At 40.6% G+C, this 26,126-nt stretch overlaps 1 protein-coding gene across 1 annotated transcript; it reads right to left on the minus strand.

The window, feature by feature from the left end:
- Positions 1–13,383: 13,383 nt before the first annotated feature.
- On the minus strand, positions 13,384–25,304 carry LOC129081551 (zinc finger protein 211-like). Its single transcript, XM_054587221.1, has 3 exons — positions 25,041–25,304; positions 24,080–24,206; positions 13,384–16,780 (listed from the first exon to the last, which is right to left on the minus strand). Exons 1-3 carry the CDS (start codon positions 25,236–25,238, stop codon positions 15,300–15,302), a joined length of 1,806 nt encoding a protein of 601 aa, XP_054443196.1. The 5' UTR covers positions 25,239–25,304; the 3' UTR covers positions 13,384–15,299.
- Between the last annotated feature and the right edge of the window lie 822 nt (positions 25,305–26,126).

Raw genomic sequence — 26,126 nt, forward strand, 5'->3', positions numbered from 1 at the left:
AATTTTGATGATAATACCAATGGTATTTTACACGTAAAAAAAATCTTGAAATGCACAGAACGTCAAGAGACTTTGAACAGTACAAGTCTCTTGCGCAAGAACAAACCTGGTGGCATCGACTCCCTGACTTCAATCTGTTACAAAGCCAAAGCACGTAAATTGTGTGTTGTTAAAATGAACACAGAAACGTAGATAATAGAACAGAACAGAAAACACAGAAAGACAGGCACAGATGTCAACTAATCTTTGACAAAAAGTGCAAGACATATAAGAAAGAAAAGATAGTTTCCTTAATAAATGGTGCTGGGAAGAACTGACATTCACATGTAGAACAATGAAACTGGAAACCACTGATAAAAATGAGCTTAAACTGTATGAAAAAATTAAATGTCACTCCTAAAGCTTTAAACTACCTCAAGACAACCAAGATAAGAAGTTTTAGAGATTTTTAAAAATCTATAAAGTTTAAAAAATATTTTATTTATTTTTCCTTTTCAAGAAAGCGGAAGAGAGGGAGAAGCATCAATGTGAGGGAGAAGCATCAATTTGTTGCCTCTGGCACGCTTACAACTGGGGCTCTGAACACCCAGGCACGTGTCCTGACTGGGAATTCAAGAGGTGACCTTTCGGTTTGCAGGACAATGCTCAGCCCACCGAGCCACACCATTCAATGCTGCGTATTTGTTTATCAAATGATCTTCTGAATGTGAAAATAACCACCAGGCAAAAAAGCAAATATGAACAGTCCAGACTACGACAAATGAAAAGACTTCTTCACAAAACAACAGCTATTAACATAGTGAAATGAAAAAGCAACACTGAAGACTGTGACTCATTTGGTTGGGTGTTATCCTACAAAACAAAAGGTGGCCTGTTGGATTTCTGGTAAGGTCACAGGATTTGGTTGGGGGTTCAGTCCCTAACTGGGATGGGAGGGAGGCACAGGATCAATGCCTCTCTCTCACTGAGCTGTTTTTCCATCCCTTCACCTCTATTTTAAAATAGAACTACATAACATCTACAAAAACTAATAATAAAAAATGAAAAAAAGGAAAAAACGGGCAATCTCAGGATCAAAAATACTTGCAAACTATATAAAAATAGGGCTTGTAGATACTGTGTTTGGTTCAGTAAAAATAACAAATTTCTTGATTTCCCAGTGACTAATAAAGTTATGTCAACACTATATTGCAGACTATTAAAAAAGCAACACCTTAGTCTAAAAAAAGATTCCATATAACTAAATTAAAAATAATTCATCACTAAAACACTGGTAACCAGCATCTGAGCCTGCTGAAAAACTGGCAACAGTAGCTGGCTAAATGCAGGGTTGTCAAAAATATTGAAATAAAAAAATACAATATTTTAGTAGCAAAAAAGCCATGTACAAGTAGGTGAGAAAGAAATTAATATATAAAATATACAAGAGTTTGAAAAGACTTCTTAGCCAAAAATATAGAGACAATTTTCAAAACACACACACACACACACACACACACAAATGACCAAGAGGAACAGAAAAAATGCTTTTCTATTCCTAATCAATGTGGTATTCATAAGGAACAGTAAACCCTTCACGACTGATTCAGTACAACCAATGTTGGTACTGCAGACAGAGAAAAGAGCAGTGCAAACCAACCAGCCCTACCAAGGAAAGCAACTACTCTGAAAACTGGAAAACCAAGCAGTGCTTACAGTCCACAGATGAGGAGAGAGCACCCTCTATGAAACAGGGGACATAAGGAAATGCAAAGCTTAGTCCTCATCACTGGTGAGAAAGAGGATCTTACCCAGCGACGATATTAGTTCAAAATTGTCCAGCATCACATCCAGGTACAGGCATCTCTGATCTTCATCAAGGAGGCGCCATTCTTCCCTGGAGAAGTACAGGGCAATGTCTGCAAAGGTCACACCAACCTGTCAAATTGAGACAAATGAATCCAGAGCCGTCTGAGAACTTCAGTCCTACTCCTCACATGTTTTCCCTACGTTCAAATTCCTCCAGAACTCCCCAGTTCAGTGTGGACACCAAGCCCTAATGCCAGTGCTGGCTATTCTGTCATCACAATCACATTAATTATTGTTGACACCTTCAGCAACAGCATCTTGCTGGGAGATGCAGGGGATGGCAGATCAATGGTATCCGAGCCGTGGGACATGACTGCAGGGTCCCATCCTATTTGCCAAGCAATTCCACTGAGTTTCCCAGATCATGCCTTCAAGGCATAATCGCCGTTATGCCCTCACACCAGGGTCCAGGGTCATCAGCTCACAGTTCTTCTGTGTACACCACTTTGGAATGTCTCCCACCTTCACATATTCGGAACCCAGGTTCACTCTCTCAGCTCCGCCACCTTTCTGCTTAGCACAGGTATCACTCTGGACTCACCAAAGAACTAGGTATATGGCAACCAGAGTGCTTGACAGCTTCCAGTAGGATTGAACACCACAGTTTTCTAATGGATCCCACTGCTCGACAAAGCCCCGAGTGAGGCTCTGAAGTCCTCCATGCCTGCCTTCTGGTTTTTCCTTCATTAGTCACCACCGAGATCAGCATGAGGAATTTAGATACGAATAACCACTGTTCACTCTGCACTGTTTTCTGTTGTGTCATCAGAAACCACAACACTCTTCTCTCTCCAATGAGCCTTCCTCACGGTCCTCTACGTTTGGACATGGGCTGCAGGACGTCCGCCCATGGAATGTAGGGTTCAGTGTAGTGAGGCGTTGATGGAGTGCAGATGTGAGGGGAACTGCACTTACCTCAGCCGGGCTTCTCAGCACGGCTGCAAACGGAAGCTGTGAGAGAGACGGGGCGATAGTGGAGGTACAGGAGGACGCTCCCGCCTTGACCGCCCCTGTCCCGGCCCTGGCGCGGGTCACAGGGACAGCGTCACCCACCTTCTTACTATTGTGTGTGCTGTGTGGACTGGGACTCTGGCACCTTCCCGGCCCCGGCATCTCCACCAGCACCCAGACTTGTAGAGATTCCGAGCTAAGGCTGAAGCAAAATGCCCACTGCAAAAAGACGCCGGAAGCCCCGCCCCTTCCGGTATGCCCCAACGGAAATGCCTTTGCTGAGCTTTCCGTGGTTGGGCGTGGTGGTATTCCTCTCAGGGTATTATGGGTAATATGGGTCTGAAACTCTAAGGCTGGGATCCGGAGTTTTCTCACATCACTTCAGCAGAAAATACCAAGATTCGCCGCTAGGGGCGTTGGGAAATGACAGATGGTCAGGAAAGATACATCTTAAAATAGCTAATGAAAGTTGTCATCCTTTCCTGGTAAAGGGGCTTGAGTCCAAATTAATAAAAACACATTATCTGTGAGCCCAGTACAACGAGTCATAATAAAGGAGGTGCCTGCATTATAGAGTCCAGAAAATTTTATCACACAAATGACATACTTAGACCATCATATATATGTGATCACATATATATAAAACAAATAGAACACAAGACTGTAGGGACAAGCCTTTGAAAGAAAAAAGTAACTATCTTAGCACTTGACCTTCTCCAATGGCTGAAAAATAAAACATATCTTATACCCATTTTACAGAAAACTAAAGCCCAGATCAACTCAAGGGGACATTTCATAAAGAATAAGAAATGAGGAAAATTTCTGGGCCAGGGGAATGAGGAAACTGAGACAAAAATATTAAACAAGAGCAAACAGTTTAAGTAACTTAAAGCCAGCTGGTTAATCACAAGACCTTATTTCCCCTAACCAAGGACACTGGAGAGCAAGTGGTTTATACCTCTTGTCCCCAACCAGAGATACATAGCAGAATCAACCTAGCCTGGGAAATAAAGAACAGAGACACAATGTCATTTGTGCCAGCTAAACCCAAGGACAGATAGAGTCAGTTGAACAAATAACAAAAACCTCATTAAAAGCCAGGCAGACCCAAATGTAAGTAAAATAGTATAGTAGAGCCAAGAATATTATCCAACAAGTCCATGCGCTCTTTTTGATACATCAGCATATTAAAAATGCACCCGGAAAGGTAATGAATATTCTCAAACACTCTCCTAAGACTTTTACCCATAGAAAGAGATAAACAACCCACAGGACAAAACTCAAGGCCAGCTCATTCTAGGCATGCCCTTAGCCCTTCCAGTCAGGAACTTTTTACTTCCTCCTAAACTCTAAGGGTCCCCAAGAGTCTTGGAGCCCAGGTAGCAGCGAACAGTGCCAGCTCAACTTGGGTTTACCCCCTGATCCTGTCTCCATGGCCCCATTTTCTCTAACTTCCCAGTGAGCTAAAAGCAACCCTGCCTTGGCTTATTCCTTTCCTGTAACACTTCTAGGAAGTCAAAGCAGAACACTGCTTTCGTTATTTGCATTATGTTTTCTATGCTAAGTCCTTCGTTTCACTGTCACCAGCCATAATAAATATACTGTCAAAATCACCTTGACTTGTGATGTGACATCTTTCCTACCCAAAATCAAGAACCTATACACTACATGCCAACCTGAGGCAGACCGCTCTGGGCCGGTTCCCATCCAGGAACATTTTGACATCCAATGTGGGGCATGAAGGGGCCAAACTTTAACACTAGGTCAAGCCTGGGCCGAAACAAGAAACTAGAACAAACAATACCCCAAGATGAAGGGAAGAATTAGAGCCCCCCCTTAGTAACAAGATAGGACAACGGCTGAGCCTTGACTCAGACAAATAGCCCATAAAAGCAGGGTCAGAGCTGAGGATAAGGGAGAAACAAATACCAAGAAAAACATATCAGGGTGCAGCCCCCATGCAGCTGGGCCAGAGTCGACAAGAATGAGGAGGAGGCATAGGGCGAGGGTTGAGCCTTGCCTCAGATAAACATCCTGACCAGAAAAAGAGTAGGGGGCCCAGTAACAGCCTTGAACCTAATCAGCAAAAAAAAAAAAAAAAAAAAAAGAGAGAAAGAAGCTCCCTATTGCTAACTGCCACTTCTCGCCCTTGTATCTTGCTTGCTTGCTCTGCTTATAAAAACCCGTGTACCCTTACAGCGGCGCGCCTTTTTCCTTTCGAGGGAAAGGTGGCCCCTGCGCAGGTAAAACTTGGCCAAATAATAAAGAGTATGTGATCAAACTCTAATTTCTGAGCTCATACTTGTGGGGATCGTAACAGGGCACTGGAGTGTCTCTGTCTCTGTCTCTCCCCCCACTCCCCGCCTCTTCTTCCCAGCCTCCCACTCTTCCTCTCCTTTTAGTTCATCCTCCTGTCTCTTCTCATCTTCATTGTGGAGGAAACCTACCTATCAGCTGCAGAATAAGTCCCTTGTAAAACTTGTGTCTTGCCAATGCTGAGACTGAAGGAAAGGCTGCCCTCTGAACATGAAGTCACTGAACACATGGCCACCCTCAGCTGACACCTGGGTGATGGGGTCCAGTGAGCCAGGAGCTGATCACCCCTGGTGTCTGAAGGGATCCCTCACAGCCCCCCCAACTTTTTGGCCTGGATGGACTTTAGTCATCTGACTGGAATAAATCCATTCCTGGGGCATCCAACCAAAATCCTGGTGGTGGGAAAACTGCTTTCAGGGCACAAGGCAGACACATCCACGAGACTATCCTTCACTCTCTCTTTGTACTTCTTTCTCTGGCAGTGTATGGTTCAGTCCCATGTCTGAGTCAGGTAAATCTGTTCTTGGGGCATTTTTCCCATCAATGGTACCTCAGGGTACAGGGTAACCCCGTCCACAGCACACTTCTCCGCTTGTTCTATAACTCATGGTTCTCTATCTAAAGCATTTATTACAGTAGTTCTGAGAACGTCATTTCACATCTCATCTTCTGTTACCTGTTTTTCCTCTCCCATTTGAACACTTTTTAGTATGTTACACGTGTAATTTCTTAATTTAGGTCTAGATTTTCTTTGTTTAGATAACTTACAGCTTTCATGACTTTCATTGAAAGTCTTAACAAATCTTGCCAATGGAAAATTAGAATAAAAAAATACAATGAAGTCTTTTAAACACCTCAAACCCAAGGCAAACTGTGGAAGCAACAGAAGTGACTGCCCTTTTCCCAGTGTGAGAGAAATACTGGTAATTTTTAAAACTGAAGTAGCTGAAATCCCCCTAAGCCTGATATTTCCTCCATCTGTCTTCTCCAGCCTCCTTAAAGTTGTCAAGGACAAATAAAAAAGAAAAAAATCTTGTCTTCTCTAAATCATTAATAAAACTGTTTATGTGTTTGGGAAAGACTAAAGAACTATCTCAAATGTTTTTTCTCCCATGATCTTGTGGTCTGGGAGAATATTTGACATTAAAGCTGGTTTAAGTTTAGTTATTACCTTTATAGTTATTAACATAAAATACTTAAGTATTAATTACTAAGCAAGCCTTGAGTTTACCCACTTTTAACTATTCATTACAGAGAAGTTATAAGATAAACTTGAGGCTGATAATCAATCTTTTTCTTTATTAAAAGCATTTCTCTTAAAATTGTAAATATGTTTGCCAATGGAGGAGCCTAAGTTTCTAGAAGTTATGAAATATATTTGTCAACGTAAAGAATGCTGTTTACTTTGGGTTGTCAGTAAAAATCAAGAATTTAGAATTTTAAGGAAGTTGGAATGAAATGGTATGGTGTGGGGTAGCTGAAGAGATGGCCCCTCCACCTCAGACAAGAGGTAGCTGCCTGGCCAGCAGCCATAAGGTGTGAGGAAAACAGTCTGTATCTGGAGTCCAAGCCTTCTCAAAGGCCCTATGTTTATCACAGGCTACTACAGCTCCCTTCCCACTGCCACCACTCTCTCCCTAACTCTGTAAGTTGCATCAAGGCTGGAGGCAGGGCGTGGTCCCTCTTGCACCAAACTGCCCCCATCAATGCAGTCCCCTGTACTGAGTAATAAACAGCATGTCCACAGCATGTTCACATGTGCTGGAGCTCTGGGTCATGTTTTTGGAATATCACCAACACAAGTGCAGTGTTGAAACCCAGTTTGGAGCTCCTGTTACATTGTCGTATCCAGCTGGCTGTTTCAGAAAATAGCCCTGAGGAGTTGACTGCAGGAGACAAGATGCTGAGTGAGAAAGCCCAGGGCGGGGTGGGGGATCCTGAGTATGACAGAGAAATCCCAAGAAGAGCAGGGAAAATCCTGAGAATGGTGGGGGTATCTGAGAGAAGTCACAAGGGGGTAGAGAATTACAGGGTGGTGCACCAGTACTGGAGGGACACTCGCAATGCTCCTGCAAGCCTTGTAAAACTTTCAAAGGTGGCAGAGGAGCTGGGTGAGGAGAGGGGATTAGAAGCAGTGGAAACGAAAGAATGGCACTTAGAAGGTAAGCTTAAATTCGAGAGAAAAATGAAGAGGTAAGATTCTAACAGTGGCCCATTCCATCTTGAAATTTTGCCTTTGCTTTCGATTTTGTTTTTTGTTTCTGTTCTGAAAAGGGGTGGCTGAAGTTACATTATAGACTAATCAGATTTTTTTGGCTCAAGATCTAATAAATGGAGTAAGATCTTTCATGTGTAAGCTTTTCTTATGTTACAGCTAAGGATTCTACTCAGAAAGGATTTAAATTGATGGTTTAAAGGGGAAAAGTCTTCACTCTCCTCTCAGACAGTAAAACTCAGGGAGAAATGAAAAAAAAAAAAAAGTCTTTTAAATACTCTGAATCCTCCTTCTAAAGGCCCAGGACATATGGTCCTGAGAAGACGCCCAGAGCTGATCCTATCACTGCCTCTTATTCAGCCTCTGTAAAAGTTATAGTTTCCTGGCTTATTGATAACAATAAAGGTGGTTTTAGAAGAAAATATGTTTCAATAAATCTCTTATATGTAATTATAGAAATTAGATTCTAATCTGATGAATTGTCTGTAAAATTTAATTTCTCACCTATGAACTAGACTGGATACTGAATTTATCTAGTTTTCTTTCCAGAGACATTTAAACTACAGATAAAAAGCATCTATCAGATTGTCACTTAATTTCACTCCAGCAAAAAGACTTGTATTTGCAAGTCTTCTCATTTGATACTCTTTCTGATTCAGAAACCGGTTTATGATTTGCTGTGTTCACTAACCTTTGTGATCTTTCTCTTTTCATACCTGGTTGCTTGTTCATACAGTATAACCTCAATTTAGATGCCCATCTGCATCGTCACCTCCTGAAATGAGACTTAATAGTTTGGCTGAATAAACTTGTCATCAGGACTAGATGGTTGAATTGTATACAAAAAGCCCCTCTAAGATGATGACGTTTCAGTATTCCATCCTATCCCTACTTTGGGAGAATCAGCTCTCAGCCTCACTGTTGTAGTCTCAGGTCCCATTTCTTTGCTTCTCTTTGATCAGGCAGGGAGACACTTCAATACCCTACACAGACAGGGACCTGGTTTCTGTCAAAATCTCGGGCATTGTCTAGTCAGGGAAGACAAACACCATGTCCTCCTTGGTATTCTCAGCCTCTGCCTTCCAATTCTCCTCTGGAGGTATGGCTTGTACTATATTTGTAGTATAGAGATTCAATGCACCCATGCTTTCACCACCAGGGACTTCTTGTCCAAAAAAACTAAGGCAAAGACTGTGAGGTGACGAAGCAATGTTGGGGTGGTGTGTGGGGTAGCTCTAGGTATGGCCCCCTCCAGCTCAGAAAACAGGGGGCTGCCTGGCCAGCAGCCATAAGGAGCAAGGAAAACAGCCTGTATCTCCCAGCCTTCTCAAGAACCCTGTGTTTATCAAAACGCTGCAGCATTCTCATGCACCACTGTGGCTCCATCCCCACTGCCACCGCTTCCTCCCTAAACCTCTAAGTAGCACTAAGGCTGGTGACGGTGCAGTCATGTTGCACTGATCAGTCACCAGCTATTGGTGCGCCCCCCTGTAACGTGAGTAATAAATGGTATGTCCACAGTATGTGCACCTCTGCTGGTCCTCCAGGTGGTATTTTTTTCACAGTATCACAAACACAAGTGCAGTGTAACTGCCCATTTTGCAGCTACTGCGTTACATATGGTATCCCAATAAAAGATATAAAATATGAAAACAGGTGTTGAAGAAAATAATTTGTTCTAAAGTTGGCTCTTTCTAAATGACTTAATAAACAAAGCAAAAGAACTGTGTAAATTGCAGATCTATTATATAAGTTAAAGGTTTATAAAGACACCTTGAAATTATATAGATTAGCTAAATAATTAAATCAGGCAAATGAATCCAAATATCAAAAGTAAACTAATACAGAATTTGGATCTACTTCAGTATGTTAATGGGGAAAAAGTTTTTATCTGCCTAGAAAGGTGAGACTCTTTTAATAAAACATTTGTGTGTCATATTGTGTTAATCAGATACTTGATTAAATTTGAAGAAAATCATTTTGATCATAAGAACGGAAATTTTGCCATTATGCACGAATGTTTCACACTTTTTATTATCACCTCCAGTAAGTGAGTGATATATTATTTCATAACAATATATAATCCTTAGGTCAAATATGTTTGGCAAGCTTCCCAGAGCTTACATTTTAAAAGACTGCCCTGACTGGTGTGGCTCAGTGGATTGAGCACCAGCCTGCGAAGGGTCAGGGGTCAGATTCCTGTTCATGGCACTTACCCAGGTTGTGGGCCAGGTACCCAGCTGGGGGCGTGTGAGAAACAACCGATTGATGTTTCTCTCCCTCTCTTTCTCCCTCCATTTTCCTCCCTCTGAAAATAAATAAATATATATGATCTTTAAAAAAATAAAATAAAAAATAAAAGACTTTCTTGGCTCTCTGTAGAGGCCAAGACTCCCTGTTGAAATATTTTTGAGATATTTAAGTGGGTCCCTGAAATATCTCAAGGATTTCTTCTTTCTCGTTACAAGACAGAAATTTTGAACTAATTAGGCCTACTTCATATGATTAACATGCATGAGGTTTTCTAATTAAAGAATTTGTAACTAGGTTCTACTTGTATACACATATTCTTATTGTTAAAATCTAGAGGTTGTATAAAAATCTCCAAAAGTCTGCAAAGTTCTGATACATTCATTCACACTATTAAGGTTCTTTTCAAATGCTGTGTCTTGTACAAAGGATGTGGATCCATAACAATTACATTATAATCAGATCTGAGTGGGTCATCTTTGTTTTGTCATATAAAGACAGTCATCGTTTTATCCTAATACATTTACAGATACGTCTCATCTTTTAAAAACCCACGGCAGAAGTCTTACATATTCTAAATTACAAATTTCTAAAAATAAATTTTCAGATCACACCATTAAACAGGACAAAAATTTATAGAACTCTTAAGAATATACTGAATGGGTGCTTCATCCAGTGCCCTGTGTCCTGGCACTGGGGACCTCATGATCAGTTGTCAGCTATACTGACCTGGTAAAACAGAGACAAAATGGGTGGCATCAAAGCATTCCCCAAGATTTGTCCTCCAGAGTGTCTCCTTAACAATTAGTCCAACTTAAGGGCGATGATCAAAAGAAAAAGTGCCTTTTTCCTTTGCAATGTCGCTGGCCTCAATATAAACTAAAGGACAGAAAGGTCTGACCTGTAATTGGATCTCTAAACTTTAACACTGTTCCCCAGCTAGATGTGTTTTGCAAAAATGAAGGCAAATGGAATGAAGTACCTTATCTTCAGATGTTCATGGCCCTTCGCCAAGATAAGAATTTAATAGTCTTGTAGAATGTTTCTGCTACCAAGTGAGATGATTTAGAAAACACCTTCGTCACAGCCCCAATAAGAGGGCAGCCTGTCTCTAGATGCTCAAGCAGAACCCATCCTGAGGGTGGAAGAGCCTGCTTCCCAGCTCACTCCCATTCTGCCCCACAAAAAGCAGCTGCAGCTGTTTAATTCGTCCTCTCCTACAGAACTGCTGGCACCTGCCCCTGCTTACAGTTCTACCACTTTCAATGGTGGAACTCATTATCACACAAACCCTAACACGTTACCTCTGAAGAAGTTGCAAATGGAGAGCCTCGTAAATAATTATTTGGGTATATAATCCTTTTTTTATGTAGTTAGAAACTAGGAAAATTCCTGGGCCAGTAAAATAAAAACACTGAGACAAGAGTTTCAGCAATTTCCAGCCAGCTGGTAAATCGCAAGACCTTATCTCCTCTAACCAAAAATACTCGAGTACAAGTCTATACTTCTACCTAACCAGATATAAATACCTCAGATGACATTGGTCTGGAAAAGAGAACGGAGATCCAATTAATATCACTTTTGCCAGCTATACCCAAGGACAGATGGAGTCACGGAAATAAGAAAAATCACATTAAAAAGCAAAGATAAATTAAAACATTACAGCAAACCAAAAAATAATCCCAACCCCCTAAGACTGTCACAGACAAAATAGAAATAAAAAGCTCTCAGGACAAAAACTCAGGGTCCAATGAGCACAGCCATGCCCCGTTCCTGGCACGTAGTTTTTACTTCCTCCTGAACTTTAAGTACCCCCATGACAAGGCAGTCATTGGCAGCTCGACCTTGATATACCCCACTGAACCTGTCTGCTCCCTTTTCTCTGACTTCCCAGTGAGCTAAAAGCAGCCCTGCCATGTCTCATTCCTTAAAACTTTTCTAATGAGCCAAAGCACAGCACGACCTACCCTCTCTCCTGTTCCTTCGCCTACCGCAAGTCCTTCCATTGTTTCACTATCCTCAACCTTAATAAACATACTCCAAAAATCACCTGGACCCATGTTGTGAAATATTTCCTACACAAAGTTAAAACCGTGTACACTATAAGGGGCCTGAAGAGGGCATTCTCCAGGCAAGTTCCTGCCCTGTAACAGTTTCTTTGTAGGTCCCTAAGATATTTAAGAATCTGGAATTGAAATCCAAGTTGCCTGACCCAGAGCATGGGATGTCTGATCACTGTCCTCCTGCTGCCCTCTGTCCTGAGCTTTCCGAGTCCAAAGTAGCCTGTCCCCCATAATGCCATCTGGTCTCCTTTAGAAACCTGTTCCAACCCAAGACCCTCCATGATAGACCAAAAAAATGAAACGAAATACAAAATAAGGGCTTACTGTAACATGAAGTTGTTAAAGAAAATCCCCAATGTGTCTATTAATTTATGGTTTTTGCCTGCCAATAAAAAACTGTGGCTCTCAACGCGAGTTTGGTAAAAAGAACTATTTATTCAGAAGTTATACAGGTTCAGAATAATGGTGGAATGTCACCATTAAATCTCACTCCCTTTAGAAACAAAGAAACACCCACACACACAGTCCTGCCCCCATCTGCCAAACCAGGCCAGTTAGGGGTACTGTACCTCAGGAAAAGAAATAATAGTCCATAGCTCAGCTGGGCTGCTGTTCCTAATCCAAAACTGCATCTTCATGGTGGGCCGGGGAATCCTTCTGCATCTTTACAAATCATGTGGCCAAGACAGCTCCTTCTCCACTCCCAAACTATATGGGAAAGCCCAGCATGGCTGCCATACCTCAGTTTTAAAGCCCAACATGGAACTTCCTCCATAACCCCACTTCCAACTCCTCTCACACTGGGTTTCATCTGCCCGTAGTACGGTTTCTTCTGTCTTTGTCAACTGCCATTGTTAGTCCAGGCAAGCTTGGACCCGTGAAACAGAAGATGCCTCCAAGCCACTCTGGCAGGTGCAGAAAGCCCCTCCAGCTACAACACATCACAGGTTGGAGTGTGCCCATCTCCCTGGCTCTGAGCAGGCACAGCTTTTAACATTATTAAAACTCTGGCCAAGTTTTTCAGATATACAAAGTAGCTCTCAAAGGCCCTGCTCTGATTCCTCATCTGCCAAGTGATAGCTATGGGGGTTTTCTCCATTTTGGGGGACCTCCAGCTCAGCAACTCTACAAAATTATTGGACTTTTTAAACTAATAATGTTAATACCGGAAATGAAAATAAAAATTGCCCATTGCATTGTGCAAAGTATAAAAGCAGTACAAAATACCAAAACATCATTCCAATAACAAAAGAATACTTAATAAAGCAAGAAAAAAACAGAAATGGAATTCCAACATGCATCTTTGTTGTTTGTCCTTTTGTTATAGAAAACCACCAAAAACTCAGATTAGGTAGAACATAGGATCAGACATTTAGCAAAGATAGAGACATAACAAATATACACCTGAGAAAAGGCTCACCATAAACCCTTAGAAAAATACAAACAACAGTGAGGTAGCTATACAATGTTCTTTTTTTAAAGTTGAAATAAATGATTTACCAACCAAGTATTTGCTAGGATGTAAAAGAGCTGAATCTCTTTTAACTAAGGTAAATGAAACATGTATGTCCATATAAGAAAATTATACATAAATGTATCAGCTTTGAAGTAAAAAAATTAGAACTTATCATTTTGAATGGATAAATTCATAGTGCTAATTTTAAAGATTATTTCTCAGCTAATACAGATGAGTTACTAATATATCAATAAGTCTGTAAATACATTTGCAAGGTAAATGAAAGCAGAAAAATACGATTATTGTTATTACAATGGAATGTAAATCAATGTTTACTTACAGAGCTATGAAGGGCTGAGATTAAAATGTCCATGAAGTAAATTCCCAGTGATAGTAACAGAATATTATGACAAATGGTGATTGTTTCAGTATCATGTTTAAGTGAAGACTGATCAATTATCATTGAAATGTAGTATTTACTAATTAAACCTTTTAAAAAATGGTACAAGATCTAAAAAATTTGTATGTCCAAATATTTCTGAAAATAGGCCTAGCAATTTGATATTCAAAACATATTTTCATATGCTCTGGATGAGAGTTTTCCTCAGTGATGGCAAATACTGCCAACTATAAAAATTCACTGAAACCAGCAAGACTGCTGGCTGGGTCAAATAGCAACATTCCTCAACCACAGATACATCTACAGGGGCACCAGTGGCTCTGACATGAACATCTGAGAGGCAACAACCATCCACATTTTTTAAAAGTTTTATCTATCTGAGGGAGAGAGAAAAATCTGGATTTGTTGTTCTTCTCTTGCTTCTGGTATGTGCCCTGACCAGACACTGAAATCAGAATATTGACATATCAAGATGATACTCTAACCAATTGAGCAATATTGTTACAGTCAGAAAACCTTTGATTATATTCAATGACAATGACAATGACAAATCCAGTGATTTGTGTAGACAATGATCCTGCAGCCTTTTTCTCAGAAACGTTTCTGGATTCAAGCTCCGAAGAGACACATTCCATCTAGTTGGCTCCAGTCTCCTCCAGCACCTGTTAACCCAGCATTTCTGTTGCAATCACAGTTTCCCGTAACCCGAGTGGTGCTATAACTAGTGACCATCACCCGTGTAATTGCATATTTTATGGCACATGACCCTTTGCAAGACCTGCGCCAGGGACTCCCTTAACAACTATTGGCACTCTTTACAAAAAAGAAAAATTCATCCTGCTCTGAGATATATTGGAGGTCATCATAGCTACCCCTTCTTTGGAATGATTGCTGTGTCTTCTGAAACTCACAGCATTAAAGCTTCTCATGGGAACTAGGGAGCGCAGAGTTAGCCTAGGAGGATATGAGTAGGAATGCAAGCCTGGAAAAAATGCTAAGTTAATTTCTGTACCAAACTGTCCCCATGGAGGTGGAGAAAGTTTGAGACACACATAAAAGTTGTTCACATCTTTATGATTGTAGGGCACAAAACTGTTTATAAAATACCCCACACAATAAACAGAGCACCCAAGATTAAAGACGACTTAGGAAAAAGGCCTTATTTTACAAACCAAAATGTAATTAGCTTGGCAGTTCTTGTATTGGTGACTGAAGACACTCAAAAATTACCACTGGTATGTAAAAAAAGCATGTCCCAAAAAAAGCAGTCCTACTGCAAGTTGACAGATGAACTCAGATGATTTTCTCTGGACCAAAACTGAGTAAGAGCTGCACCAACTAATAGGAGTGCAAGGAATAAAGCTGCACAAAGTTAGGCTACTCCTCAGTTTCCCCCACAAATCAGAGAACAGTTACCTTCTCTGAGCATATTAGGGTGATGACTCATGCATCTCTGGGAATATTATAGGTGCTGCAGGTGAAATATCTTCAGTACAGAAATTTGCAGTGACATGCATGGATAAACAGACCTGGATGGATAAATAAGTAAAGTGCAACATGGGTACACAGGCTTCCCATATAGAGAAAAATCATGTGGAGCCTCCCTGTTGTTCGTGTTTGGCTATATGAGGTTTGATTCCCAACACAAGGCTTAAAAGGGTATCCTACAGTACTGTTAAGACGGAAAAAAAAAACCCTATACATTTCCTACACATCTAAGACCTTTCTTCCAATGTGAACTATTATGTGTGGAGGAAGGATAGAACTTTGGCTAAAATATTTCCCACATTAACTACACTTCTAAGACTTTTCCCTTGTGTGAAGTTTCTGATGACGATGAAGTTGATGCTTTTGGATGAAAGATTTCCCACATTGACTGCACACGTAAGGCCTTTCTCCGGTGTGAACTCTCTGATGAAAATGGAGGCCAGTGACACCACGAAATGATTTCCCACATTCACTGCACTCATAAGGCCTTTCGCCAGTATGAACTCTCTGATGACAATGAAGGTGATGCACTCTTTTAAAAGATTTCCCACATTGAGTGCATTCATAAGGCCTTTCTCCTGTGTGAAATCTCTGATGATAACGGAGTCCAGTGCTACTGCAAAAAGATTTCCCACATTCACTGCACTCATAAGGCCTTTCTCCTGTGTGAACTCTCTGATGAATACAGAGGCCAATGCTACTGCAAAAAGACTTTCCACATTCACTGCATTCATAAGGCCTTTCTCCTGTGTGAACTCTCTGATGATAATGGAGGTTAGTGCTACTGCTGAAAGATTTCCCACATTTACTGCATTCATACGGCCTTTCTCCTGTGTGAACTCTCTGATGATAATGGAGGCTAGTGCTAGTGGTATAAGATTTTCCACATTCACTGCACTCATAGGGCCTTTCTCCAGTGTGAAGTCTCTGATGACAATAAAGGTTATAGGTACTTTTAAAAGATTTCCCACATACTCTGCACTGATAGGGCCTTTCTCCAGTATGAACTGCCTGATGACGACGAAGCATAGATTTTGTTTTAAAAGATTTGCCACATTCACTGCACTCATGAGGCCTTTCTCCATTATGAACTCTCTGATAAGAATGACGTTCACCCTTTCGGATGGAAGATTTCCCACGTTCACTGCCCTGATACAGCTTTTGTCCAGCGCTAACTCTCTGATGATAACAAAAACTAGGAATTCTAGTAAAATATTTTCCACAACCATGGCTCACAAAACACTGTCTCCAATGAGAAACACCCTTGTTCTGAACATATGTGTGGTTGCAGTCAACAGCTTCTTTACATTCATTCAGGGTGGAATAATTTTTTCGCTGAATAGTCACTCGAGATGCCAAGATTTCATCCGGCCTGTCCCTGGTGTGAGAAGCCCCTTGTTGGAGATGCTCTGAGTCAGTAAAGTTGTCCGATCCAACCTCCCTACAGGAAAAAATCTCCTGGGAAACATTATAATTGCAAACCTTGGCAAATGACATCCTGTCCACACCTCTTATGAAAGGCTTCTCTCTCACGTGGTGCTCCTGGTGCTGCTCACACTTTGTACTGAAATAAAATCGTTTTGCACATGCCCCACACCTCAGCAGTTTCTGGCTGTGTTGTGCTTCCTGATGCTCGATCAAGTGGAAAATATGTCTCAAGACGGGCCCACACCTCTCACAGGGATGGCTCTTCTCTGACGACAATGCTACCTTGAGATTCTTTGCCTGTGACACCCTTTCAGAAACACTGTGTTCACTCGGTGCTTCTACATCCTCTGCTCCACAGCAGCAACCTGAACAAAAGGAAATGCTGGTGAAGTACATGTTAACCTTATAAAGAAGAAATATCCTCATCACACATGGCCATGTGTCACAGCTAAGTATAAGTCTACGAAACCATTTTCAATACAAGTGAGTCAGACACTGAAGAAATGGCTGTTATACTTTACTTTGCCCCAAAAGTCTGTCAGTGGTGGTGACCTCACCAAGGAAGAGATGCAAGCAAAGGATGAACCACAAGGAAGAGAGACAGGGTCTACTAGTTGTTCTTCCACAAATGGTTTGCTGTAACACCTTTTCTTCTGGCAATGTGAGGCTGTGCAGAGTAATCTGAATTATCTCAAACTCATCAACTTCAACTGTACTGGAGCATATCATGTTCAAAGTCAACACAATGATACATGCGCACTCCAAGTGTTTGCAAGCAAAGACCAGAGTGCAGTTCTCACACACACACACACACACACACACACACACACCCCACACACACACACACACCCACCACCACCACCACCACCACCACCACCACCACCACCACCACCACCACCACCACCACCACCACCACCCCCCCCGCCCCGTAAGAGAAATGGTTGAGATGAAAAGTTTAGATAAGTGAAGATTATCTGTAGGCTGGGAATCGGAGTGAAATGAAGACTGAAAACTGAGTGGTTGACAAAGTGTCAATAATAAATAAAAATAAGTAGAATGGGGTGACTAACTGGCTATGGTCACAAAAAACTTTCAAATAAAATAGGTTTCTAATTATGAATTTAACAAAGCCTATGAGTAAAACCCTCTACAACAGCCCTCCAGCAAGGCACGACTGCCTTTGGATCCACCCTGCCATACACGGAGCAGTATTTTTCTTGGAATGCATAAATGATTCTTCCCCTTAAATCCCAACTGAGACATTACATGGAATACAAATGATATAAATTGTAAAAGAAAAACTGAAGAGATACATGGCCAGCACTGCAGTAGAACATCAAAGCACAAAAGGTACCACAGAAATAAGTTCTATGTGAGTGACTTCAAGATGGCTCAATGAGAAATAAGAGAATTCTCTCTTCTTCTAGAACAAGTCGACAGCTACGTATAAACAGAATCAATCACGGGAGAGTGGAATAAAAATCCCATTAAGACTAATAGAAAATTAGCCCTCACAAGGGGCTCAGTTGGTAGTGCATCATCCTGACATGGCAATATTGCAGGTTCGATTCCCAGACAGGGCACATGCAAGAACCAACCAATGAATGCAAAAATGAGTGGAGCCAACAAATGGATGATTTTTCTCTCTCTCTCCTTTTCCCTTATCTCTCTAATCAATTAATAAACAAAGATAAGCAGCAAAGCCAAAGTGGAAAAGATGTATAACAGCATAGAAAGGATCACTGGAAGATGGGTTAGCAAACATGTTTCATGATGGCTAGGTCAAAAACAAGGGTTAAGTTACCTTTTTCAACCACTAATTGCTCTAAGGTTGAACTTAGTGGACTGTTCAGTGAAAAACACTTGATATTTCTGTTTTTAAGAATCAAAGAAGTCCCTGCAACATCCGTGAACTCCCCACTTTACAAATCAGGGGACCCTACAGAGTTTCTCAGCATTATATCCAGAACAAATCCCTTGTCCAACACCTAGTCTAGAAGACCACAAAAATCAGTATGTCCCAGCAGTATTTGCGACCACCAGGGAATCCAAAACCCTCCATTGTCATTTAAAAAAAAAAAAATGCTGCCAAAGCAATTGTAGACTGGTACATTTTTTGTTATTCTGACATCAGCTCATGTAGCATCAAGAAAATTAGACTGCTGGGATTTGTCTCAAGACTGAAACAAAATACCAACCCAGCCAACTCTTAAATTGACATGTAGATGAATCTATTTCTCTAGCCAGAACAGGTCCATAAATTTGAAAGACATTACTGCTTCATCAAATGCACTGACATAAATACAGGATTAAAAAAATACTAAAAACAAGAATTGTACCAAAAGAATATAATAATTTTCCAATAACTGAAACCAAACAAATGGATATCAATGCACAGCCTGAAAAGGAGCAGGGAATAAGCAGCATATATGGTAGGTACTAAATAGACAGGGGAAGGTTTAGAATTGTATAGGAAATGGAGAAGCCAAAGAACTGATATGTATGGTCTATGGACATGAACTAAGGGGGAAATGCTAGGAGGAATGGGGGTACCAGGCAGAGAGGGATAAAGGGGAGGAAAAAATGGCATAACTATAACAACATAATCAATAAAATATACTTAAAAAAATTGCAGACTGGGAGAAAATAAAATATATCCAAAACCCTAAATGAAAACCATTAACATTTTATCCAGAAAACCTGGTCTTCAGAAAGAAATATTTCCCCAGAAACAAAAGTTAAGGAAGTTCACTGCCACTCAACCTAACTTATTAGAAATGCCAAAAGAAAAAAGTTCTTTAAGATAAAATGAAAGAATACTAAAAAGAAATTTGAATACACAGGGAAGTATGATTTGCACTAGTAAGGGTGAGAATGAAATCAAATTCACTATACTATAGCACTGGATTGGTAGAAGGTATGTTATGTAAATATTATAAAGGTTTAAAATTAAATCTAATAAAAACAATGAAAATAACATTCTGTACCTCATTAGATATACAATATAAAATATGTCAATTGTGAAGTCAAAAACATATAAAGGGATATGTGGCAGAGATTCAAACGGTAGAATTTTTATATGAAATGAAGGTATTATCAGGATAAAATAAATTGTAAAGAGCATGAGTTGTTTTATGTAAGTCATCTGCAAATCACCAGCTAAAATATATATAATAATTACACAAAAGAGAAAAGAGTCAAATCACTATACAAAGTCATCAAATCACAAAACAAGACCACAAGGCAGGAAGACAAACGAAGAAAACTGCAACGGGACAAAACCAATGAAGAAGTGGCAATAGGTACTTCCGAAACAAATTCCCCAAACAAAAGACATAGAATGGCCCTGGCTGGTATGACTCAGTGGGTTGGTCATCCTCCCACAAACTGCAAAATCACTGGTTGGATTCCCAGTCAAGGGACATGCCTGGGTTGTGGGCCAAGTCCCAAGTAGGGGATGAGCAAGAGACAACCAATTGATGAATTGATGTTTCTCTCACACATAGATGTTATGTTTCTTTCCCTGTCTTTCTCCCTCCCTTCCTCTCTCTCTCAAAATAAATAAATAAAATCTATTAAAAAAAGACATTGTGTGACTGAAGATATTTTTAAAAACTGAGATGCTATATATGCTACCTACAAAAGACAGTAAACTTTTATGGACACAATCAGGCTTAAAATAAAGAGATACAAAAAGAATTCCATGCAAGTGAAACCAGAACACAGTAGCTATAGATAAATTCTATCAAGCCAAAAAGACCACGTAAAAAACTGTCACAAGGAACTAAGATCATGACCAAATGAAAAATAAATCAATTCATCAACAGTATAACAATTTTAAGTATCATGCACTAAACAACACAAGAAACAAATATGTTAAGCAAATAATATCAGATCTGAAGGCAGAAAAAGAAATCCAACATTAGCAGGTAACTTCAATATTAATTTTTAACAAATAAGTAGATCATCCCATCCAAAAGAAATGAGTTATTGAAGATTGACTACAGCTTAGAGCAAATAGTCTGAATTGATATATACAGAACATTCCATTCAAGAGCAGCAGAGGATGCATTTTGTCAAGCACACATGAAATATTCTGTATGTAGATCATACGATGGGTCAGAAATCAAGTCTCAGACTCTGAGAAAAAAATCACGTCGTTTCTTATTTGATCACAATATATGAATCTTGAAACCAATTTTAGTTTCAAGAAAGCTTGAAAATTCACAAATACGTTGAAATTAAACGAAACACTCCTGAACAATCAAGGATAAAAGGAAAAAAAACCAAGAGAATGAAAAAAACAAAAAACTAGAGGCGAAGTAAATAGAAACACAATCTACCAAAGCTTATGTATAATATGCATGAAATGTAATTCTAGGATGAAATTTTAGTGATGTGTACATTAAGAAAAATGATCTCAAATAAACAACCTATCATTACACCTAGAAAATGATAAATACAACAAGAAAGTATACCCAAAGCTAACAAAGGAAATAAAACATTAAATATTAGAAGAAACATAAATGAAATAGAGATAAGACCCAAAAAAACAAAACACCTAAGAGCTATTTTTTGAAAGATACACAAAATTGGCAAATCTTTACCTAGACTAAAACAAAAGAAAGAAGTCTCACATACACTAAAGAATGATTTAGGATAAGACATTACACTTGACCCTGGGAAACACAATACCTCATAAGAGATGTTGGCAGATGCCATTATCCAGCATAGAAAAAACCTGTATTCCAACTATAAACTTTGAAATTAATAAACAACTTCAGAGTCCTGGCCAGTTAACTGAGTTGGTAAGAGCACGGACCCCATGAGCCAAGACTGTGGATTCAATGCCTGTCAGGGAACACTGTGTTCCACTCAACGAATGTATACATGGGTGGAACCACAGACCAAGGTTTCTCTCTCTCTCTCTCTCTCAGGCTCCCTTTCTGCCTCTAAAATGAATAAACAAAAATTTTCTAATAATACATAAATAGCCCTGGCTGGTGAGGTTCAGTGGATTGAGCCTCAGCCTGAGAGCCGAAGGGTCTCCGGTTTGATTCCCTGTCAAGGCACATGCCTGGGTTGAGGGCCAGGTGCCTGGTGCCTGGTGCCTGACAAGAGGCAACCACACACTGATGTTTCGCTCCCTCTCCTTCTCCTTCCCTCTCTCTAAAAATAGATACATAAAATCTTTTAAAAATATAATACAATAATACATAGAGAAAATTTACAGGATACAAAACCAACGTACAAATATCAGTTTCATTTCTACACATTAATAATAAATTCTTTAATAAAGAAATGAAGAGCTAAGGCCACATGGTTCAATTGGTTGGCGCATTGTCCCAAACATCCAGAGTCGTGGGTTTGATTCCAGGTCAGGGTATACAAGCAGTTGCTGGTTGAGTCCCAGGTTGGGGCATATGTAAGAGACAACCAAGCATTTTTCTCTCACATCCATGATTCATATTCATTCTCTCTCCCTTCCTCTCTCTCACTCTCATCTCCCTTCTCCCATTCTCTCTAAAATTAATATACATATCCTTAGGTCAGTATTAAAAAGTAAATAAATAAATGAAGAAGGTAGTCAAGTTTATAATAGCATCAAAAACAATAAGATACACAGTAATAAATTAAAACAAAGAAGTTGAAATATCTGTACAGTGAACACTGTAAGACTTCGATAAAAGAAAAGAGATGACAAATGAGTGCAAATACAGCCAGTGGTCTAGGAATTTAAGTCAAAATCGTTAAAATGTCTATAATACCCAAATCAGTCTATAGGTTAAATGCAATTTTGATGATAATTCCAATGGTATTTTACACATAAAAAAGAATCTTGAAATACACAGAATATCAAAAAACTTCGAACAGCAAAAGGAATCTTGCACAAGAACAAACTAGATGGCATTATACCTCCTAATTCGACCTATTACAAAGCCAAAGCACTTAAACAGTGTTTTATCAAAATGAACGCAGCACTGGCTGGTGTGGCTCAGTGGACTAAGTGCAGGCCTGTGAGTAGAAAGGTTGCAGTTCCCAGTCAAGGCACTTGCCTGGGTTGCAGACCAGGTCCTCAGTTGGGGGCATGTGAGAAGCAACCATATGTTGATGTTTCTCTCCCTCTTTCTTTCCCCCTTCCCCTCTCTTTAAAAAAATAAATAAGATCTTTAAAAACAATTTACCTCAAACTGCATGAAAAAATTAAATGTCAGCCCATAAACTTAAAACTCCTTCAAGACAACTTAGAGAAGAGGTTTAAGAGGTCTGCTTTTTTATAATCTATACAATTATTTTTAAGATTTTATTTATACTTTCTTCTTGTGAAAGGAGAGGAGGGGGAGAAAGAGATGGTGAAAGACGTCAGCATGCGACCCAAGCATCAACCTGTTGCCTCTCCCACACCCCAATCTGCGGACATGGCCAGCAACTCAGGCATGTTCCCTGACCAGGAATCCAACTAGTGACCTCTCAGTTTGCAGGATGATGTACAACCAACTGACCCACATCAGTCAGGGTGGCATATTTTTTCAAATGTTCTTCTGAATGTAAGAACAACCGCAAGGTAAAAAAAGCAAATAAAAAAAATGCTGACCTCAACAAATGAAAAAGCTTCTTCACAAAACAACAGCAATTAACAAAATGAAGTGAAAAGGCAGCCTGCGGAGTGTGGCTCATTTGGTTGGTGTCACCCTGCAAAACTAAAGGTGGCCTATTGGACTACTGGACAGGTCATATGACTGGGATGGGGGTTCAGTCATTGTTGGGGTGGGAGAGAGAGACAAAGGATCAATGTTTCTCTATCACTTAGCTGTTTTCTCCCTCTCTTTTTCCCTCCCTTCACCGCTATCTAAAAACAGAAAACAGTAATATCTACAGGGAAAAAAAAAAAAAAGAAAGAAATGAAAAGAAAAAAACCACCGGCAATCCAAGGATGGAAGAAAATACTTAGAAACTATATAAAAATATACTGCGGGTTTGGTTCAGAAAAAATAACATCAATTTATTGATTTCCCAGTGAATAATAAAATAATAAAAAAAATACTATACTGAAGGCTATTAACAAAGCAACACCTTAGTCTGAATAAAACTCTGTATCATCAGTTAAAAATAATTCAACACTAATCATTGATAATCTGCATGTGAGCCTGCTGAAAAACTGGAAACTCTAGACTTGCTGAACAAAGGGTTGCCAAAAACATTGAAATTATAAATATATTTTTTAAAAAAGTATCTCTGAAGCAAAAATAAGCCATGTACCAGTAGGTCAAAAAGAAACCAATACATAAAATACAGAAGGGATTCAAAAGACTCATTAGTCAAAAGTGTAGGGACAACTGTCCAAAAATATATATAAAAATGACCAAAAAGAACACAAAAAATGGTTTTTCTCACTAATCAATGTCGTATTCATTAGGCTCCCTGCAACACTATAAACTGTAAATCTTTCACTATTACTTCAGTACAACAGATTTTGGTACTGCAGGGGGAGAAAAGGGCAGTGCAAACCAACCAGCCCTAGCAAGGAAAGCAACTACTCTGAAAACTGGAAAATCAAGCAGTGCTTACAGTCCACAGATGAGGAGAGAACAACCTCTAGAAAGCAGGAGGCATAAGGAAATGCAAAGCCTAGTCCTCATCACTGGTGAGAAAGAGCGTATTACCCAGCGACGATATTAGTTCAAAATTGTCCAGCATCACATCCAGGTACAGGCGTCTCTGATCTTCATCAAGGAGGCGCCATTCTTCCCTGGAGAAGTACAGGGCAATGTCTGCAAAGGTCACACCAACCTGTCAAATTGAGACAAATGAATCCAGAGCTGTCTGAGAACTTCAGTCCTACTCTTCACATGTCTTCCCTACGTTCAAATTCCTCCAGGACTCCCCAGTTCAGTGTGGACACCAAGCCCTAATGCCAGTGCTGGCTATTCTGTCATCACAATCACATTAATTATTGTTGACACCTTCAGCAACAGCATCTTGCTGGGGGGGACGCAGGGGGTGGCAGATCAATGCCATCTAAACTTTGGGCCATGACTGAAGGGTCCCATCCTTCCTACCAAGCATTCCACTCAGTCTCCCAGATCATGCCTCCAAGGCACAATGACCGTTTTGTCCTCACACCGGGGCCCAAGACCATCAGCTCATAGTTCCTCTAGTTGTCCACACCATTGTAGAATGTCTCCCGCCTTCACATATTCGGAACCCAGGTTCACTCTCTCAGCTCCGCCACCTTTCTGCTTAGCACAGGTATCACTCTGGACTCGCCAAAGAACTAGGTATATGGCAACCAGAGAGTGCTTGACAGCTTCCAGTAGGATTGAACACCACAGTTTTCTAATGGATCCCACTGCTCGACAAAGCCCCGAGTGATGCCTGCCTTCTGGTTTTTCCTTCATTAGTCACCACCGAGATCAGCATGACGAATTTAGATACAAATAACCACTGTCCACTCTGCGCTGTTTCTGCTGTGTCATTGGAAACCACAACACTCTTCTCTCTCCAACGCCTTCCTCACGGTCCTCCACGCGGGACCCAGGCGTAAGGACGCTCGTACACCTGGATGTAGGGTTCGCTGTGGCGAGGCTGTGATGGAGGTGGAGATTTGAGGGGAACTGCACTTACCTCAGCCGGGCGTCTCAGCAAGGCCGCCAACGGACGCTGTGGGAGAGACGGGGAGATAGCAGAGGTACAGGAGGACGCTCCCGCCTTGACCGCCCCTGTCCTGGCCCTGGCGCGGGTCACAGGGGCAGTGTCGCGCCGCTTCTCACCATTGTGTGTGCTGTGTGGGCCGCGACTTTGGCGTCTTCCTCGCACCGGCATCTCCACCAGCACCCAGCGATCTCGAGCTTCTGAGCACGAACTTGAGCAGATTAAAGGCCGAAACAAAATGCCCGCTGCAGAAAGACGCCGGAAGTCCCGCCCCAGCCGGTGAGTCCCAACGGAAATGCCTTTCCTGACCCTTCATTGGTTAAGCGTGGAGGTATTCCTGTCAGGATGTTATGGGTAATTTGGGTCTGAGACTCCAACGCTGCGCGATCCGGGGTTTTCACTTGGCTCCAGCAGAAAAGACCAAGATCCGCAACTTGGGCAGCTGGTAAACTACAGGTCGTCAGGAAAGACACATCTTGAAAATGGCTAATGAAAATTGTCATCTTTTCCTGGTGAAGAGGCTTGAGTCCAAATTAATAAAGACACATTATCTGTGAGTCCAATACAACGAGCCATAATAAAAGATGTGTGCCTACATTTCAGAGTCCGGAAAATTTTCGCACACAAATGACCTACTTAACCCATCATTTATGTATGTAACAAATACAACACAAAACTGTAAGACAAACCTTTGAAGGAAACAAGAAGATACCTAATAACATTAAATGGAATTTTATAGTTTGAACGTCAATTAAGACATACATTTTTTTGAAGTGGGAGAATTGAATTCTAACAGTTACTGGTGTTTTTGCTAATATGTAAATCTTATTGTATCTATCGTAGTGAATTTGTACTTGACGTGAAATATTTCAGGCATTCTCAATGCGTTCAGATTACAAACATTTATAAATTATACTTAGCGTAAATGAAGTATGTATGTATGTATATATTTTTAGAGAGGGAAAGAGATAGAGGGGGAGAAACATCATGCATGGTTGCCTCTCGCGTGCCCCCTACTGGGGACCTGGCCTGCAACCCAGGCATGTGCCTTAAACTGGG

This window comes from Pteronotus mesoamericanus, unplaced genomic scaffold (assembly GCF_021234165.1).
Source record: "Pteronotus mesoamericanus isolate MK-2021 breed Mesoamerican mustached bat unplaced genomic scaffold, CSHL_Meso_final scaffold_1135, whole genome shotgun sequence".
NCBI classification, from domain to species: domain Eukaryota; kingdom Metazoa; phylum Chordata; class Mammalia; order Chiroptera; family Mormoopidae; genus Pteronotus; species Pteronotus mesoamericanus.